This window comes from Lemur catta, chromosome 1, assembly GCF_020740605.2.
Source record: "Lemur catta isolate mLemCat1 chromosome 1, mLemCat1.pri, whole genome shotgun sequence".
Taxonomy (NCBI): Eukaryota; Metazoa; Chordata; class Mammalia; order Primates; family Lemuridae; genus Lemur; species Lemur catta.
Window position 1 is genome coordinate 12,484,428 of NC_059128.1, and position 18,535 is coordinate 12,502,962.

Consider the following 18,535-nt stretch of genomic DNA (forward strand, 5'->3'; position numbering starts at 1 on the left):
GTGTCAGAAAGCATCTCCTCATCTGCCCTCCTCACATCTCTTAGTGTCTGAGTTTCAGCTTCCTCATCGGTAAGCTGAGGTCCACAGTGCCACAAACCCCAGGGCTGCGGAGGGGATGAGAGATGAACCTGCGCGTGAGAGCCCTTGGAAAGCCGGGATAAGGTACATCTGGAGGGGACGGTGATGACACTTAGTGCTCCTCATGGTGATGGGCTACATGCCATTCCAGACTGATGGATTTATTCTCAAATGCAAGGTGCAGAATCCACCACCCTCGCCGCCACCACAGCTAATCTCCTGGGCAGTATTCTCAACACTGCAGCCACAGATATAGTCCTAAAATGTAGGCCAGATCATGCTACTCTTCTGTTAAAAGCCCTGCATGGATGCCCTATCTCCCTAGAGTAAAAGCCAAAATCTCATAGTGGCCCACTAGGCACTATGTGAACTGCAACCCCCACCCCTGCCTCTCTGAGCTCATCTCCTGCTGTATCCCCCCTCACTCCAGTCACTCTGGCCTCTTTGCTGTTTCTGCAACTCACCAAATGTGCTCTAACCCCAGGACATTTGCACTTGCTGTCCCTCTGCCTGGAATGCTCCTCCTCCAGAGATATCCTCACGGTTCTCTCTCACCTTCCTTAAGTCTTTGTCAAATGTCACCTCAGCAAGGCCATCCCTGACCATCTTGTTTAAAATTGCAACACCCCCAACTCCTCACCTCTTTACCCTCCTCACTGGATTCTGCTCTGTTTCTTTAAATAGCCATTTTTCACCTTCTAATTTACTACTTTATTTTGCTTATTTATTCCCGTCTGGAATGTAAGGTCCACCAAGGCAGAAATTTTGTCTTTGTAGCTCACGACTGTATCCCTTCCCAGCACCTAAAACAGTGCCTAATACATAGTGGGCAATCACTATATAGTTGTTGAGTAACTGAAAGGGTGCACAGCTTGACATTTGCCCCCAGCTCCAGGCCAAGACAGGAAACCCCACTGGTGACTTTGCACTCTCCTTGGAGGGCAAGGGAGCTGGCATCTGAGCGGGTAGCAGTCCTTGCCTGGCTCAGTGCAGACAGACATTTATGGAACCCCTGGCAGGTGCTGTGATGTCTCCACCCTCCTCTGGCTGGGTGGGGGCTAAGGCTGCTGGGGCAGAGGGGAGCCTGCTAAGGGGCACAGGCCAACCCGGGCCCAGGGCCCAGAAGGAATCACAGGCAACTCGAGATGGCAGGGCAAGCTCAGGCAGGTCCCCCTCACCCCAGGCCCACTAGTCCTGACTGGCCGGTGACCTTCCCCAGGGTGGCTGCCCTAGCTTGGCCCTGTTCCTGAAGGTCCAACACATTCCCAGCCTCTCCCTGGCCTCCTCCCCATCTCTCCTCTTGCGCGCCCCTTCTTTTCTCCCACCCCCATCCTGCCCCGACCCCCACCGAGCCCCTCGCCCTTCTTCCCGTCTCCCCTCCCCCCCACGCCCCCTCTTCCACCCACCTTAGGTCTCCACCCCGGCCCCCGACCCCCGCGGTCCCTCTCCCTGGCCTCCGCAGCCACCCCGCCCTTCCTTGCTCCTCCCTGCGCCCCGGCCCCGGCCCGCGCTGCGGCTCCGGCCCTGGCCGGCAGGGGCCGCTCCTCGCGGCGCCCGGGGCCCCGCCGCGCCCGCCGCCGCCGCCCGCCTCCCCGCCCCTTCCCCGGCCGGCGCTCCCGTTACGCCGCGGAGCCGGGAGCCCGAGCCCGCGGCGGCGGCGGCGGCGGGAGGCAGCGAGGGGGCGCCGCGGCGGCGGCGGCGGGGCCTGCGGGGCCTGCGGGCGGGCGGGCGGGCCGGCGGGGCCCGGCCAGGCCGCGATGGCGACCAAGAAGGCGGGCTCGCGGCTGGAGACGGAGATCGAGCGCTGCCGCTCCGAGTGCCAGTGGGAGCGGATCCCCGAGCTCGTCAAGCAGCTGTCGGCCAAGCTCATCGCCAACGGTACGCGCCGGGCGCGCCGGCCTGGGCTGCGGGGGGCGCCGCGGCCTCCGCGGGAACCGGCCCCCGAGGCGCGGCGGGGCGCGGGGCGCGGGCAGGGGCGCGGCCGGGCCGCGAGGGCGCCGCGGCCCAGGGATGTGCGCGGGGCCAGGGCCTGGGGGAGCGCGGGGTGCCCCGGGGCCACGCGGTGTGGGGGCCGAGGGGGCGCTGGGGGTCGTGCCGGCGCCCCTGGGTTCCAGCGTGCAGGGCGGGCTTCTGTGGAGTCCGGGGCACATGGGGGCTCAAGGAGGTCGGGGGCCGGCCTTGGGCTTCTAAGAAGTTGGAGGTGATGGGGGGGGGACTCCTTCAGGACATGCGAGTGAGTGTAGGGGGGAGTCCAGAGTGTGTGTATGGTGTACTCGGGGAATTAGGATGTATTCATGGGGGTCCTGCGAATGTGGGTGTTGAACAGAGACCCCTGGGAAACATGGTTTGTAAACATATGTTGTTCAAGGGGCTCCGGGTAGAAGCTCAGGCCTGGGGCGTGTGGGGGTGGTGGTGGAGGGCAGGTTGGGATGTGTGTTCAGAGAGTAGCGTGTCAAGGCTGCAGACCTAGAGAGGTAGAGATCGGGAAAACAGGGGAAGTAGAGTCAGGAGAGTCAGGAGGGAGAGTATTGTGGAGAGAGGTGGGAATATGGTTGAAGAATATTGGGAAATGGAGTTGGGTGTGTGAGGGGTCCGGCCTAGAGGAGAAGGGGGTCTGAAGGAGCCTCTGAGTAGGAGCCTGGTGCCTGCAGTTGGTCCCTGACCCCTTTGAGTTGGTTCCCCTACCCAGTCGAATCAAAATTGCATCTAGAATGCCATTCCAGCGCACAGCTCCACGTGGCCTTATTTGTTTTGGAAGCAAGTATCTTTAATATTTGCTTGTCTTTTAGTACCTGCCAAAGTGCCTGCGCCAGTACAGTGGTGAGAGGGCAGAGGTTTTTGTCTTATTTCATTTTTGGCTTCCCGGGACTGGGTGAGCACATGTTGGTTGAACGAGTGAAAGAGTGAATGACACTGCTCTAAGAAAGGACATTTGCACTAGTTTCAACCTTCTCACTTTAAACTACCTAGAAAGCAAGAGGAATGTCACATGTCCTCACCAAGGATGGTTTATGTTTGTGTCTTATAGGGTTAGCGCCTTGAAATAAGAACTTGGTTTTGTGCACTCTCGACTATGGTCCCTTGGTCTGGGCAAGTCTTTTCTGGGTGCATACAGGTGCCAGAGGCAAAGAACCTCCCTTGGCTCAGCTTGGTGGAAAATGTTGATTCTTCTTAGTTAAGATAGCATTTGAGGAAATGTTCAGTCCACTGGGCCCTAAAGGCAGCTTGACCTGGCCCTCCCTGTATGGCTCACCTGCTTGTCCTCTTGCTTCTCTGCTTACCTGCAGCATTTTGTCTTTTCTTCTCACAGTTGGACAATCCTGGGTCTACTTTGTCACTTCCCAGCTGTGTGGGCATAATGATACCTTCTGTGCAGGTTGATATTAAGATTAAATGGGTTCGTTTGTGAGCCTCCTGTTTGTTCCCTTCTGAATCCACTTGTTTCCTGCTCTCTTTGGTCATTCATTCAACCAATATTTGTGTGCCCACCTGTGCCAGTCACAGAACTGACCAAGTCCCTACCCTCATGCACTCACCCTCCTCCGAGGAGGAGACAGATAAGCCAATATGGAATAAATAAGCAGGATAGCTTTAGATAGTGAGAACTGATTTAAAGCAAACAGACAAGTTAATGTGATTCAGAATGACAGGCAGATGAGGGAGGATTCAAGCTACGGTGCTCCTTGGAATGAGAGGGTAGGTGGGCTTTTGTTAGATTGGGCCTATCTTGCTCACCTTTCAGGTCCTCTGCAAGGCTCGGCCCTCTTCCCTGGGCCTGGTCGCTGTGGCCTAAGCTGTAGTCATGAATGGGGCTCGGGCAGGTGGGGTTTGCAGGGCACTGTGATCCACGGGTCTGTGTGCAAGTTTGGTTTTGGGAAACCAACGGGAGGTAGATTTTTGTCTCGGAGACTCACATGATGAGCAGCAGCTTTTGATGGCTAAAGGTCACCCAAACTTGAAAAGGTCAGGGAGGTTGCTCAGGAAGATAAAAAAAATAAAGCCAAAAAAAGATGAAACGAAAAACTAGAATTATTGTGGCTTTCCTTAGTGTTCAGAGAAGTGTTTGAAGGCGGGTCCTCCCCTTCCTTTGGCTGATGATGGTTCCCTTGGGCTGGTAGTGGCATTTCTTCCTGGCTTTGGGGGCACCAGCTCCCCTTTAGGCCCTATTGGGTGCACTAGCCCAAGTTCTGTGCAGATTTTGCAAAATCCTGAAGTTAAAGCATTTGCTGCTTAGAATAAGGAAAGCAAGTTAATGTCATGTTTATCATATTAAGACAGTTACGTAGAAGGCAGCCATAGGCAGAAAAGAGCATAGTCTTTGGAACTTGATTCTTGTGACCTTGGCCAAATTGCTTAACTATTCTGAGCCTCAGTTTCCTCATTTTATAATGGGGATTAAAAGACTAACCTTGCAGGGGTTGTTATGAGAATTAAAGGAGCTAATATTGCCCAGGACTAGCCACAGAGCCTGACACCTTATTCACTTATTCATTCATTCCATAAATATTGAGTACCTGCTATGTGTTAGCCACTGTTTTAGGCACTGGGAATATACCCGTGAACAAAACAGACAAAAATGACAAAAACCCCAGCCCTTATGAAATCTACATTTTGTTATATTTAATAGTAGGGAAGGGGCAGGGAGACAGATAATAAGTAAAATCACTAAGTAAAGCTTACGGGATGTCAGATGGAGTCAGTGCTATCAGAAGAATAAAAGGAAAGGGAAAGGTGCTTTGGGAGTGATGGGGGTGGGTGTGGGGGTGGGTGTGGGGACGAACAGGGTGACCCTGGAAGGCCTCACTGAGAAGAAAGAGCCGAGATAAGACCTAAGGAGGTGGAGAAGCACGTTCTAGGGAAGGGACTTCAAGGCCAGAGGAGTGGTGGGGCCAGATCCTGTAGGGCCTTATAGGCCACAGTTAAAGCTTTGGCCTTTCTCTGAGGGAGATGGGGGCCACGGCAGAGTTCCGAGCACGGGAACCCCTCATTCTCAATGCTCCCACTTGCAGTTCCCCACCCAGCAGCATTAGTTCCTTAGGGGAGGGGAGCATGGCAGCCCCCCTCCATCAAGGACTCTCCACAGTGAGCGTTTTCAGAGCCTGCTGCTCCAGCCTGACGCCTTGGAAATAAATTGGTTTAGACATTTGCCAAGAGGTTGAAAAGGAAGAAAAGGGCAAATGCCAAGTTGAAAATTGAACCCAGAAATCTGTCTTCTGCCTCACACCCCACTGTAGTCACCATTTTAATCATGCCATCTCAGGAAACTAAACCGTGGTAGCGATGTCTTTGCCAGGCCCTGGTGAGTCTCAGCAAGAGGATGATCCCATGAGTTAGGGGTATGTGGGAAGGTGCTGCTGAAGTCCAGGCTCCTGCCGCCTGGAGTGTGGTCCAGGGATCAGCAGCATGGGTATCACCCGGGAACATGGGAGAAGTGCAGACTCTTGGGCACCCCTGTCCCCTGACTTGCGCAGTCGGAATCTGCATCTTAGCAAGGGGTCCGGGGCTTTGTGGGCACTGGGAGGCCTGAGGCGCCCTGGCCTGGAGCTGAGGCAGCAGCCAGAGAACTCAGACGTAAAGGATCGAGAACCTCACGCTGGTTTCACCTTGGCTCACAGGTCAGTCCTAGCCCTGGCAGGACAGTCCCAGCTGCTCTCTCTTTCCCTGCAATGTCACCCTCCAGCCTTCCATTGGTGAGGTCACTGCTGTGTGTGAAAGTTCAGTGATCTGGCACCTGGGCTTAAATTTGGACTTACCTGTAGCTGGCTCTCCGAGCCCGCCCTTCCTCACTGGTCACTCTGTTAGGGTGGTTCTGCAGATTCAGCGGGCTGATCCATGTCCGCCTCGGTGTAAACACTGGTGGTGTTCTCTCAGCTGACTCTAACTGTGGGCAAGGCAGGCCAAGTCCTGGCTGTCCCCTGGCAGTGGAAAAGAGAATGGGGGACCTAGACATGACACAGCTGAGCTAGTGCCTGGTCAAGACTCCTGCAGCATTTGAGAGGCCTGCGCCTGCCCCAGCAGACAGCCGCTTCCTTTTCCGAGGCAGTGCCGGCTTCTCCTTCCCCAGTCTGCTAAGCTTCTTAGGCGAACTCAGTTACGGAGCTCACTTAGAAAGATTAGGCCCCAAATGGTCGCTTCTCCCTTAGGGGATCGTTGCCTGTCTGATTCGATAATATTTCGAGACATTTTAATTACCTCTTGGAGACGAGTAGGTAGGGGAATGGTGTCTGAAACAAAGAATATTTCTGGGGCAAGGTTTGGTTCCCAAATGTATTTGGACCATTAGGTGGGAGTGAAACTCTTGCCTTTGCCAGTAGCTGCTATTCATGTTGTTTGAAGACAGGGCACATATGGGATGTGGCTTCCTGCTTTGGGGGGCAGGCTGGGCCCCTGGACGCGGTCATTCCTTTATAGCCTTCCCCAAAAGGGGATCAGTCAGTGGTGGACTGGCAGCCTCCCTGGCTGACCTGAGGGTCGTCTCTGGAAACAAGGCTGAGGTTTAACTGAGAGTCTCTGCTGGGGGGTAAGGTGGCCCTGTTGTGTGGGGATGGCGCCTTTGGACATACCCGGGGCACCACAGACTCCTAGGAGTCAAACTGCTCCCAGAAGGCAGCGAAAGACACCAGTGAGACCTCTGGTGACCCTCCATCCTGGCTTTCTCAGGCCACCCATCCTGCTTTGAAATGCTCTGTCTTGTTGTTTTTTGAAGGACACACCTCGGTGGCAGACCATATGTCCTGATTTTTGGATTAAAAAGATTCACCTCTTCGACAATGATGGATTGATGGTGCCGAGGTAGGCACTGGGGCTCGTGGTCAGGGTCCTCAGAACAAGAGGACCTTGACGTCTCGTGGCTGTATGAAGTGGGGCTGGGACTGCTCAACTCTTCCCCTGGCCTCATGCTTGGGGGAATTTGCAGGCTCTGAGTTGAGGCTCTGGCGTTGACCTGCTTGCTCCAGCCAGCCTTTCCAGCACGCCCTCCCATCACTTTGGTGTGCAGCCCTCTTTCTCCCCACATCCCTTGGCTAGTTTGGCCTCTTGGACTCTTCCACACACCTTGCTTATTGTCTTCCCACCTTTGCTTACACTATTTGGCTCGGGAATCCTCTGCAGATCAAAAACCTGCCTTATCAAGGTCTGGTTCAAGTTCCTCCCAGCTGTCCTTCCTTCACAGAAAGGGCTGTTTTTCTCAGAGAAGACAATCATACAATGTTAGAACCAGAGAAGACCTTAGAGATCAGGTATTGCAGTTTTTAAACTGATGTCAAGGAACCCCTTGGGGAACATGCTTTAGGGGCCTGATGGTTGGGAGGACAGGCCTCACTCACGGAAGCAGTCACACCTTTCCTGAAGGTTTCCTTTGAAGGAAGTGCTAGTATACTTAAAATAAAATCTTTGAAACCCATTGATCCAGTCCAACCTCTTACAGATGAGGAAATAGGCCCAGAGAAGGAGGTGTCTTCCTTAAAGCCACCAGCCTGCGAGTGGCAGAAGTGAGCAGGGTAGATAAGGGCTCTGGCCCCAGCGTGGCTCTGCTGCTTCCTGACTAAGAGGGTTACTTCACCTTGCAAGGCTCCCTTTGTAGAGGGGTGGCACACATCCAAAACCCTTTCGCCCTGGGAGCCAGACATGTTTCAGAATGCAGAATTTTGCAGAACATGGTATATACTGGACATTATGTGACACTCCCAATTGGGTCTGGGGCAGCACTTCCTCGTAAAACGTGTTAGTATTTCTACATCAAATCATAAGAGCAGTGACTGCAAAAGGGATAAATAGACTATAAGTAGTTTCACATGGATTCAGTTGAGATTTTGCTGCCCAATAAATGATTAAAGTCAAAAACCAACTTTTGGTTTTTAGAGGGTTCTGCATTTCAGAAATTACAGATAAGGTATTGTGAATCTATAATAATAGTGTCAAACTTGTAGGGTGGTTGTAAGGACCAAATGAAGAAAAAAACTGAAATATGTAAAAGTGCCTCCTAGCACGGTGCCTGCGCAGAGTCAGCCTTCACTAGGTGTGGGCTGTTGTCTGCTGGTGGCGGGCGTGGTGTCATCATCGCCCATCCCCCAGCTCAGGGCTGTTTCCCTCCCCTACACCGCCTGTCTTGGTGGTGCCTTGTCTCGTCACCAAATGGTCAGCTTCTAGAGGGCCAATGGCCGTGGTTCTACTTTTCTGGCCTCACATCATGGAGTCGGGCTCAAAGCATGTGCTGTGTTGAATTGGCCACAGACTTTCATGAGCGGAGGCCCCTGCGCAGTTGGAACAGGCCTGAGGAGGTGAGGCCGAGGGTGTCCAGAATGGAAGTGAGAGCCAAATTACAAGTGGTGACTCTGTCCCAGAGAAGTAGTGTCCTGCAAAGGCTGGTGTTTGCTTTGGCGGCTAGCGGGGTCATGTGAGTCTGGACCAGCCAGAGGCTCCCTGGTTGTCAATCCAGTGTACTTCACTGACCCCTGTTTTCCTCCCTCCTGACTGAGCCCCAGTTTTGTTCAGCCATCAGCCCCCGCCATGTGCCATGTGCTTCACTGTAGGTGGGCCGTGGCCCCAGCAGGTCCACTCCCTTGCCTGTGATTGGTTGAGGCATGAACATGTACTTGGTTCTCGCCAGTGAGACATCAGGGAGCATTTGCTTGGTGGGGCTGGGGAGAAACTCTGGGCAAGATTTTTTCATGCTTAAGGATGATAGGCATGCTTAAAAGGGAAGAAGTCATCTCTCTTCTTCCCCTGGAAGTTGTTCATACCCTTGAGGCCTGGAGCTGTGGCCATCTTGTGGCCATGAGGGCACCTGGCCCCAGAGTGAGGCTGACCCCAGAGGGTAGGAGTTCAGAGACAAGAAGAATATGACCCTTGATTACATGGCTGAGCCACTGATGGCACCGGGCCTGGAGCAGCCCTTGTCTGGGCTTCCTATTATATGAGATAATAAATTCCTTCTTGTTGAAGCCATACTGAGTCTGGTGTTTGGTCGTTCCTTGCTGCTGAAGGCGTTCTAATTGGTACACCTCCTCACTTTCCCAGAGCACGCCCTGCACCCCGGCTGCCTGGCCAGCCTCGCCTTGCGTGCTGGGGAATCGCCTCTGCTCCTAATTCACATTGGACTCCCATGGGAGGATTCCTGCCCCTCCTGCCCTTCTGAGTGACCTTCTGCTAGGCAGGTGGTGGAGGATTGCAGGCCTTTGATATGCATGAAATCCAGTGTTTCTTACCTGAGAAGCCCAGGAAGAGGGAATAGGTTTTCTGAGACCTCTTCAAAGTGTCCCCATCAGCCACCAAGACAAGGATGAGTGGTGTTTGGCAGTTGGGTGCTGTATAAAACATGAAGAACAGCCACAGCCACAGGAAACCTAGTGGATGGCGACAGCCTTTTATCTCCCTTGGGGTTTGTCTGTCCTTGGTCATCAAGTGTGGTGCGTGGTGGCAGCACCAGAACTATGCAGAGCAGACCTGTTTGGGCTCTTTCAGAAGTCCACCAGGCCTGGGGTCAGAATCCTCATGCATTTGCCCTTCAAGTGACCTTGTGCACATCACTGGATCCTCTGAAACCTTAGTTATCTTGACTTCATGGGTGTTAAAACAAGTGCCAGGAGGGAAGAAGAGTGAACAGCATTTCTTGGGCAGCTTGTGTGTGCCAGATTCTGGGCCTGAATTTTACATGGATCCCAGTTAATCATCACAACAACCGAATGAGGTCAGGGGTTGTAATTCTCATTCAGGGGATGAGTAGACTGAGGCTCAGAGCTGTTAATTGAGCTGGATTCTAGCCCACTTCTGACTAGTTCCATTATTCTTCTCCCACACTAATGTTTTTCTAAACTGGTTGAATCAAAGAATCACTTAGGGCTTCTTATATAGAATCCTGATTGCGGAGCCCCACTCCCGGAGGTGCTGATGCAGCAGGTCTAGGGTGGGGCCAGGGTTCTGCAGTCTTTGGCTCCCAGATGCCAACACGGCCAGTGCTTGACACACTTTGAGTAGCACTGAACTAAGGGACCCTGGACATTATAGCCTTCTTTCCGCCTGGAATTACGCCTGGAGAAATCCTGCCTCACTTGGGGGAGTTCCCCAGGCCCACCCAGATCCCACTTGCTCCTGACACTCCACTGAGTGCTCGGGGTCCTTCCATACAGCCATGACAGCACTTGAGGGCAGAGACTGGACTGGGGCTTTGAGTCTTTAAGAGAACCTGGTGGACTCTGTGTGGGTGTATGTTGGACTTGTCTCTGTGTAGCTGGCTTCCTGACAGGGCTATTTCTAAGCCTTCTGGGCTGGCCTGATAACATGCCCCTGCCCCGTTAGAGTCACTTCCTGCCCTGCTGAGCTCTGGGGACAGGCCAAACCAACTCCAAGCTAATGACTTTCAAGTTACCTTTTCTTAGGTTGGGTTTCCCTAGGGAAGGTGTGAGTGTGCGTGCGTGTGTGTGTGTGTGTGTGTGTGTGTGTAAGAGAGAGACCAGCGTACTCATTTATTCTGCCAACGCAGTGGAAGTGTTGTCTTCTCTTCCCACATTTTACTCTCTCATCTCATTCTTCCAGCCTCTGTGCCATGCGTGGATGTGGAGAAGAGGCTTGGCCTGAGGCCTGAGCTCTGCCTACCAGGATTTTCCCGGGATATCGTTTCTGCCTACTTCTTTGGGGCCTCTTAATCTCTGACTTTTGCCATCTTTGCTTTTCAGCCAAGAGTTCCAAATAACCAGGCCCTCTGAACTGGGTCACAGTTTAAACCAAGATAGTTGTGGGAGGGGGAGGCACCAGCAGGAGCCTGAGGGGGAAATGGGAAGGCCTTGACCTCGGTCAACAGTCATGGCCAGACCTTGTGCCAGGGGAGCTGAGTCTCCCGAGACCAAGCTGCTTGGTTGGACCCTGTCCCTGAAGGGGAGACCTATTTATTGATTGATTCATTCCAGAAATATTTATTAAGCCCCTACTATGGGTCAAGCTCTGGAGCTAGAGTATGCTGTGAGAGGGATAGGTGAAGTAAGGGCTAAGGTGGTAAGTTACAAGGATTTTGGCCTTTGCTGTGGGGGAAAGGGGAGCCTCTGGAGGGTTTAGAGGGGAGGGGTGAACTGATGTGACTTGTCAACTCACCCTTATTTTCTAGTAGAGGTGTGTGCCCCTGCCCTGTTACGCCCGCCTCTCTGCCCGTTCATGCCTGCAGCCGTGCAGCCGTGCAGCTGTGTGCTGCTGGAGAAGTGACCGCCAAAGCCCTAGAAGGGCACCACTGCTCTTCAGCAGGCTGTGTCCCCACTTCCCAAAGTGTCTGTTCACGTGCTCTTCTCTCTTCTTCCTCTGAAGGCCACTCTCCCGCTCTTAGCTCGTGACCTTGCCTCATGCTTTATTGAGGGCTTAAAAGCAGTTAGAAAACACCCTTATTTCCTACCACTGAATCTACCAGCTTTCCATCCTGACACTGCTCAGAGGCTTCACTCCTTTCAAAGGCCAAGAGCCCTTGCGCCTTTGCTCAGAATCCCTTCAGCGTGCACAGTGCCCTGACTTTCCTGCAGAAGCTTCCCCAGCCCCCCACTGCTGTCAAATGCCTGCCCCAGCACTCTGCGCCTTTCCCTACCAAGGCCTGGTATTACTCTCTGCTCCGTTGTACAATCTAAAATCGAGGATTTATCTTCAATCCATTTCCTCATCCCTATGTATTAGTTTCCTGCGGCTGCTATAACAAGTTATCGCACATTTGCTGGCTTCGAACAATGCAGATTTATTCTCTTAGACTTCAGGGGCCCAGGAGTCATAAATGAGTCTTATTGGGCTAAACTCAAGTGTCATCAGGGCTGTGTTCCTTCTGGAGGCTCTGAGGGGAGTCTGTGTTCCTGCCTTTCAAGTTTGTATAGGCCGCCTGCCCTGCTTGGCCCCTGACCCCTTCCCCTGCCTTTAAAGCCAACAGTTTAGCATCCTGCAGCTTCTCTGCTTCTGTCCTCACATCTCCTCCTTGGACCCTAGTCCCCAACTTCCCTCTTCTGAGGACCCAATGGGCCATCCAAATAATCCACGATAATTCTCTTAATTCTCCTATCTCAAGATCCTTAATCACATCTGCAAAGTCCCTTTTGCCATGTAAGATAACGTAGTCACAGGTGTCAGAGATTAGGATGTAGATATCTTTGGGGACCATTATTCTGTTTTCTATGACTCCAGTCCAATCCATTACTAAGTCTTGTTTATTTTATCTCCAAACTCTCTTCGCCCATCTGTTTCTCTCTTTCTGTACTATTTCTTACCTTGCCGCGTCCAAGTTGCTGTCACTTCCTCACTTGACTACTGTAGTAACTTTCTGTTTCTGTCCCCGTCTCAACCCACCCCAAGTCCATTCTCCACACAGCACTTAAGTCAGAGCATTTTATCCCCTTGCTTAAAAACCTTCAGACTCCTGGACCCAGCGTGGTGGCTCACGCCTGTAATCCCAGCACTTTGGGAGGCTAAGGTGGGAGGATTGCTTGAAGCTGAGAATTTGAGACCGGCCTGGGCAACATAGTGAGACCCCCATCTCTACAAAGATTTTTTAAAAATTAGGTACTTCCATGTGTAGCATACACATGTAGTCCCAACTACTTGGCAGGTTGAGCTGGGAAGATTTCTTGAGACCAGCCTGGGCAACATAGAGAGACCCTGTCTCTACAAAAAATAGGAAAATTAGCTGGGCGTGGTGGCACAGCCTGTAGTCCCAGCTTCTTGGGAAGCAGAGGCAAGAGGACTGCTTGAGTACAGGAGTTCAAGGTTGCAGTGAACTATGATTGTGCCACTGCACTCCAGCCTGGGCAACACAGTGAGACCCTGTCTCAGTAAGTAAATAAATAAATAAATAAACAAACCCTCAGACTCCCCATTGCACTTAGCACAGATGCCAGACCCCTCACCTGGTCTGCCCTTCCCTGCTCCTCTGCCACCCCCAGCCCCAACACCCTTCCTTCATCCCAGCCACACTGGCCCTTCTGCTGTCCCTGGAACACACCAGCTGCTTTCCTACCTCGGGGGCTTTCCACGAGCCACTCCCTCTCCTGGAATGCTCCTCCCTTACATCTTTGCATGACTGATTCTATCTCTTTATTCCAGTCTCAGATACCCTCTCCTTGGACTCTTTCCCTGATGTGACCACGACAGTCTACAGTAGTCACCAGCCACTCGCTGCCATGCCACCCTGTTTAATTCTCTGCACAGCTCTCACTGCTGTCTGGCCCTTTTCTGGTTTATCTCTGCCTTCCTGTCTAGAATGTAAGCCCCCGAGGGCAGGGAGCTCTGTCTCCTTCAGGGCTGTAAGTTCCTAGTGCTGGCAGGTGCCGAATAAATGCTGGTGGGGTGTGATGTGCAAACTGCTGCAAGAAACACGATTAGCTCAGGCCAAGGGAGCAGGGGTCAGCTGCTCCAGGCTGACCTGAAATGTGTCTTAAAGGATGCCTAGGATTTGTGCAGGAGAAGGGAGGGAGGCATTGCATGTCCAGGCATGCTCGGGTGAGACAGATGGCCACAGCCTTGGAAGGATGCTGAGGACCTGGAGTACGTGTGTGTGTGGGAGGTTGGTGGCCCAGGGACAGCAGGAGATGGGCTCTCAGTAGCGACTGTAGAGGTAAAATAAACTCCTTCACTCAGCTCTGAGATGATGGACTAGGCTGTGGGAACCCCTCCGTGGGAGGCCAGACCAGCCACTCCAGAGCACCTGGTGACACAGGTCATCTTTTTTCTTTTTAAATTAACTGATTCATGTTTCATGTAGGTAATGAATGTACATGGTCATAAAAATCAAATTGTACAAAAGAGCATATAGTGAAAAATAACCTCCTTCCTGCATTGTCTGCATGTCCTCTTGCTTCCTTTCACAGAAACAGCCACTCTTAGGACTTTCCTGGGGTTCTCTCAGAAATATTCTGAACATTTGTATATTTATGATTATTTTTTGGTTTTTATTCATTTATTTAAAAAATTGATACATAGTAGGTATATACATTTTGGGGGCACATGTGATAATTTGATACATTCATATAATCAAATCAAAGTAATTGGAATATCCATCACTTAAATATTTATCTTTTCTTCACACTAGGAACATTCAAATTCTTCTCTTCTAGCCATTCTGAAATGTACAGTTGATTAATATTAACTGCAGTCACCCCAGTGATCCACTGCACACAGGTCTTATTTCTTCTAAGTGTGTATTTGTACCCATCAATCAGCCTCTCTTCTTTCCCCTCTTCTCCCCCCATTTGCAGCAACCACCAATCTGTTCTCTACCTTCATGGGATTCACTTTTTTAAGCTCCAACATGTGAGTGAGAACGTGCAATATTTATCTATGTGGGTTTGGCTTATTTCACATAACATAATGATCTCCAGTTCATTCAGTAAATGACAGGAGTGGCTTCTTTTTCATGACTGAATAATATTCTACTGTGCATATACTGCATTTCCTTTATTCATTCATCCATTGATGAGCACTTAGGTTGATTCCATATTTTGGTTATTGTGAGTAGTGCTGTAATAAACATGGGAGTGCAGATATCTCTTTGCTATCTGTTGTTGATTTCCTTTCTTTTGGATATATACCCAGTAGTGCTGGGTCATTGGTAGTTATACTTTTAGTTTTTAGCTTTTTGAGTAACCTCCATACTGTTTTCCATAGTGACTAATTTACATTGCCACCAATAGGTACAAGTGTACAAGGGTTCCCCTTTCTCCATGTCCTCATCAGCATCTGTTATTCCTGTCTTTTTCCGAAAAGCCTTATGAATGGGTGAGATGATATCCCATTGTGGTTTTGATGTGCATTTCTCTGATAATTAGTTATGTTGAGCATTTTTTCATATACTTATTGGCCATTTGTTATGAACGTCTGTACATTTATAAGAAAGCATGTTGTTGTTTTTTACATACACTAGTGACATACTATACACCTTCTTTTGTATCTTGCTTTTTCAACCTTCTCTTTATCTTTGAGGTTGTTAGCTGTTGCTATGTAGCAAATCATCCCAAAACTTGGTGCCTTAAAACAATCACCTTTTATTATTATTTGTGATTCTGGTTTTGCCAGGGCTTGCTCATGTATCTGTGGCCAGTTATGGGTCAGCTCAGTGACTTAGGTGCTCTTTTTTTTGAGATAGGGTCTTGCTCTGTTGCCTGGGCTAGAGTGCAGTGGTGTCATCATATTAATAGCTCACTGCAACCTCAAATTCCTGGGCTCAAGCATTCCTCCTGCCTCAGCCTCCCAAGTACCTGGGACTACAGGCATGCACCACCATGGCTGGCTAATTTAAAAAAAATTTTTTTTATAGAGACAGAGTCTTGCTATTGCCCAGGCTGGTCTCGAACTCCTGACCTCAAGTGATCCTCCAACCTTGGCCTCCCAAAGTGCTAGGATTACAGGCATGAGCCATCGTGCCTAGCCTCTTTGCTGCTCTTGACTGGACTCTCTTATGTATGTGAGCTTTGGCAGAGACAACTCAGCTCTACTCCATGTGACCTTTCATCGCCCAGTGGGTTGACCTGGGCTAGGTAAAGGCTGGCCCAAGCATGTTCGAATAGTGGTCACAGAGAAGCAAGAGAGAAGAAGAAGTAAGCCCTTTTCTAAGCTCCTGTGTGCTTCAGAGTTGCTAATGTCCTATTGGTCAGAGCAAGTCCTGTGGCCAAGTCCAGGGTTCGTACAAGAGGCCCCAAAGCGTAGGAATTCAGGAAGCGTGAAGACACAGGCCGTTTGTGCTGCTGGGCTACCACGGAGTTGTATTTAGATCAGTTCCATGTGCTTAATGGATACACTGTCCCATCATGGGACATAATTCACCATAATTCATTTAACAGGTCCCCTGTCAGGGACCCTATAGGTGGTTTTCTGTCTTATGCTATTACCAGGAGGACCGTATGTAGTAAACATCCCTGTCTATAAGTCTTTGTGCTCAAGAGTGCATCTAGCTATGGGGTAAGTTCCTAAAACTAGTATTTCTGTGTCAGATGATACAGGTGTGTACACTGCTTTATAGAAATTGCTGAATTGTCCCCTGGAAACACTTATGGTGATTTATACTCCTACCAACACCATAGGGTAGTGTCTGTTTTGCAGTCAGCATTCTTTGGGGGCAGGAGGATCACAAGTACTGCAAATGCTGAGTTACCTGTGACTTACAAGAATCTACTCAGGTAATTCCGAGGCTTAAGAAATGGAGAACCTGGCCGTGTTTGCTGGTAACAAAGGGGATACTGAAGAACCAGCTCTTAAGTGAATAGGGGTTTGTTTTTTCCTCCTGGCTCTGAGCCGCAACAGGAATGGTTTGAATAGACTTAAATGCTTCTCCATTGACATATAAACTGAGTTGTTGAGATTTTTTTGTATTGATATCAAGTACTCTCAGGAATAGAGAAGAAATGCTAAGTTTTTTCTTCCCCATCCGATCAAATCTCTGCATGTCAGCTGCTTATCCTGCAGGGGGAGAAACTATGAGGAGCAGTCGCTTCAGGGGGCCAAGGCCATAGCCCGCCCTTGCCTGGAGAGGGTCAGGGAGGCCAAGTGTCCTTGGGCATGGAGCTGTGCCAGCCACGGGGCTCAGGGGATTGGGGTCACCTGTTTGGAGCTGAGCCAGGGACTGCACCCCCTGCGGGGGGCTAATTCCCTACACTCTTCTTGGTGAGGGGTCTCACTCATGGTTTTTGTTTGGCTTCAGGCTTTGTCTCTAAATGACTCCCTGGGAAGCTGGTTCCTGCAGCCTCACTTAACCCCTGAAAAATGCCCATAGGAAATAAAACCAGCCGCAGGCACCCCTGAGTCCCTCCTCCCTCCTGTCCTCCAGGATCCTAGCAGGTAGGGCAGGAAAGGGACTCCAAACCGTCTGTTCAGCCCCTGCAGCAGAGGGGCTAAGTGGCTTGGCCAGGGTCACACCACTGGTTGGGAGAGAAGCTGGCCTCCTCCAGATGCCGACGTCCAAGTAGTTTGTGCCTGGCGTGCTGGAGAGACACGTCTCCCTGCCTGGGTTCAGATCCCAGCCCCAGGGTAAACCAGCTCTGTGACCTCTGGCACGTTGCTTCTCTTTTCCGGCCTAGTTCCTCTCTGTGAGATGGAGATGATAATAGTCTCAATATCCTAGTGTTGTTTCTAGGACTGTCAGGATCACGTAAACTGCTCATCACACTGCATGGTTCTTGGTGCAAGCTCAGTGTGCCCGGCTGTCCGTGACTGTTGCACCACATTCATATCCTCCTACTACACTGCAGGCCTCTCGAGCACAAGGATTGTGCCTCACAGGGCTTTCTGGCCCCACAGGACTGTTCTGGGAAATAGCAAATCCTAAGTGAATGAAAATAACAGTTATAGTAGCTAGTGTTTATTCAGCACCTGCATCATACTATATGCATTACATATATTACCTCTAATCCTCATAGTAGCCAGGTGAGGAAATGAAGGCTCAGAGAGGTTAAGTGCCTTGCCTGATGCCACACAGCTAGTAAGTGAGGGAGCTGGGATTCAAGCCCAAGGCTGCCCGAGGCCAGACAAATCTCTTTCCTCTACACTGCACTGCCTGGGCTTCTCCATTCTGGAAACCAGGTGCCTGGCCCCACTTTGCAGTTCTGCTGCTCCACGTGCAGCTGTGAAACGCCCAGCTGTGCTCTGCCTGGTGCCGGGGGAGTGCATAGGCATGCAGGTGAAGACATACTCAGAGTGAAGTCTTTGTGTGCAGAATTCTCACGTGAGGCCCCCGTTCCTGTCTTGCACCTGGAAGTTCTCACGGCCGTAGTGGCTCACCTTGTCTGTTATCCAGCTCTTGGGGATCACTGTCTTGTGCTGCCTGATGCCGAATGTCTTGAAAACTGTTTTTTCATATATTCTGCTTTGTTTTTGTGGTTGTCTCAGATGGGAGGGTAAATTTGGACCCTATTACTCCATCTTGGTTGGAAGTGAAAGTCTATTTTTAGTGTTTTGATCCCCTTTTATTTTATATTTAATTCTTTAATCCATCTGAAATTAATTTTTTGTGCACCCTGGGGTGCCTTTTTCCCCTCCTGTCTCACTGTCCTAGCACGTAGCTGGACACATTCTTAGGTAATAAAAGCTGGGGAGGTGACATCTGTTTCTTCTGTTGCTGGTGGATTCCGAATTGGGAACCCATGAGGTCCCTGACAAGTACAGGCAGTGCTCATGGAGTGCTGGCCATGCCGCTCAGCACTTCCATCATTAGGACCGAGCCTTGCAGCCTCTGTACGATTTCTTTGGCACGAGCTCTTGATGTTTTTAATATCTCTGCCCTGGTTGGGAGAGTAAGTAACTCTCTTTTTCGAAGGGGAACAAAGAAAACATAATTTGCTTGAGAGATTAAATTGAAGCCTGGAAATTTAAGAAATTTCATTATTTTGCAGCCACCATGCTAAATTTCAAATTAGATCATAAGCTCTTTGCTCAGAGTATGCAGCTCCTTCTGGAACTGGCAAGAAACTCCCCGGACTATTTGCTTCTTCCTCTCCGAGCACTTCGTGGTTTG

At 50.8% G+C, this 18,535-nt stretch overlaps 1 protein-coding gene across 2 annotated transcripts in view; it reads left to right on the forward strand.

The window, feature by feature from the left end:
* The first annotated feature begins 1,702 nt into the window (after nt 1-1,702).
* Nucleotides 1,703-18,535, forward strand: part of TTC7B (tetratricopeptide repeat domain 7B) — a 240,934-nt gene continuing 224,101 nt past the window's right edge. Inside the window, exon 1 of one of the 2 annotated variants that reach the window (XM_045562019.1) lies at nt 1,703-1,956. In XM_045562019.1, coding sequence (XP_045417975.1) covers nt 1,836-1,956 — 121 coding nt within the window. In that variant the 5' untranslated portion in view covers nt 1,703-1,835. The remainder of the gene's footprint in view (nt 1,957-18,535) is intronic. The other variant, XM_045562029.1, reaches the window with a different exon arrangement.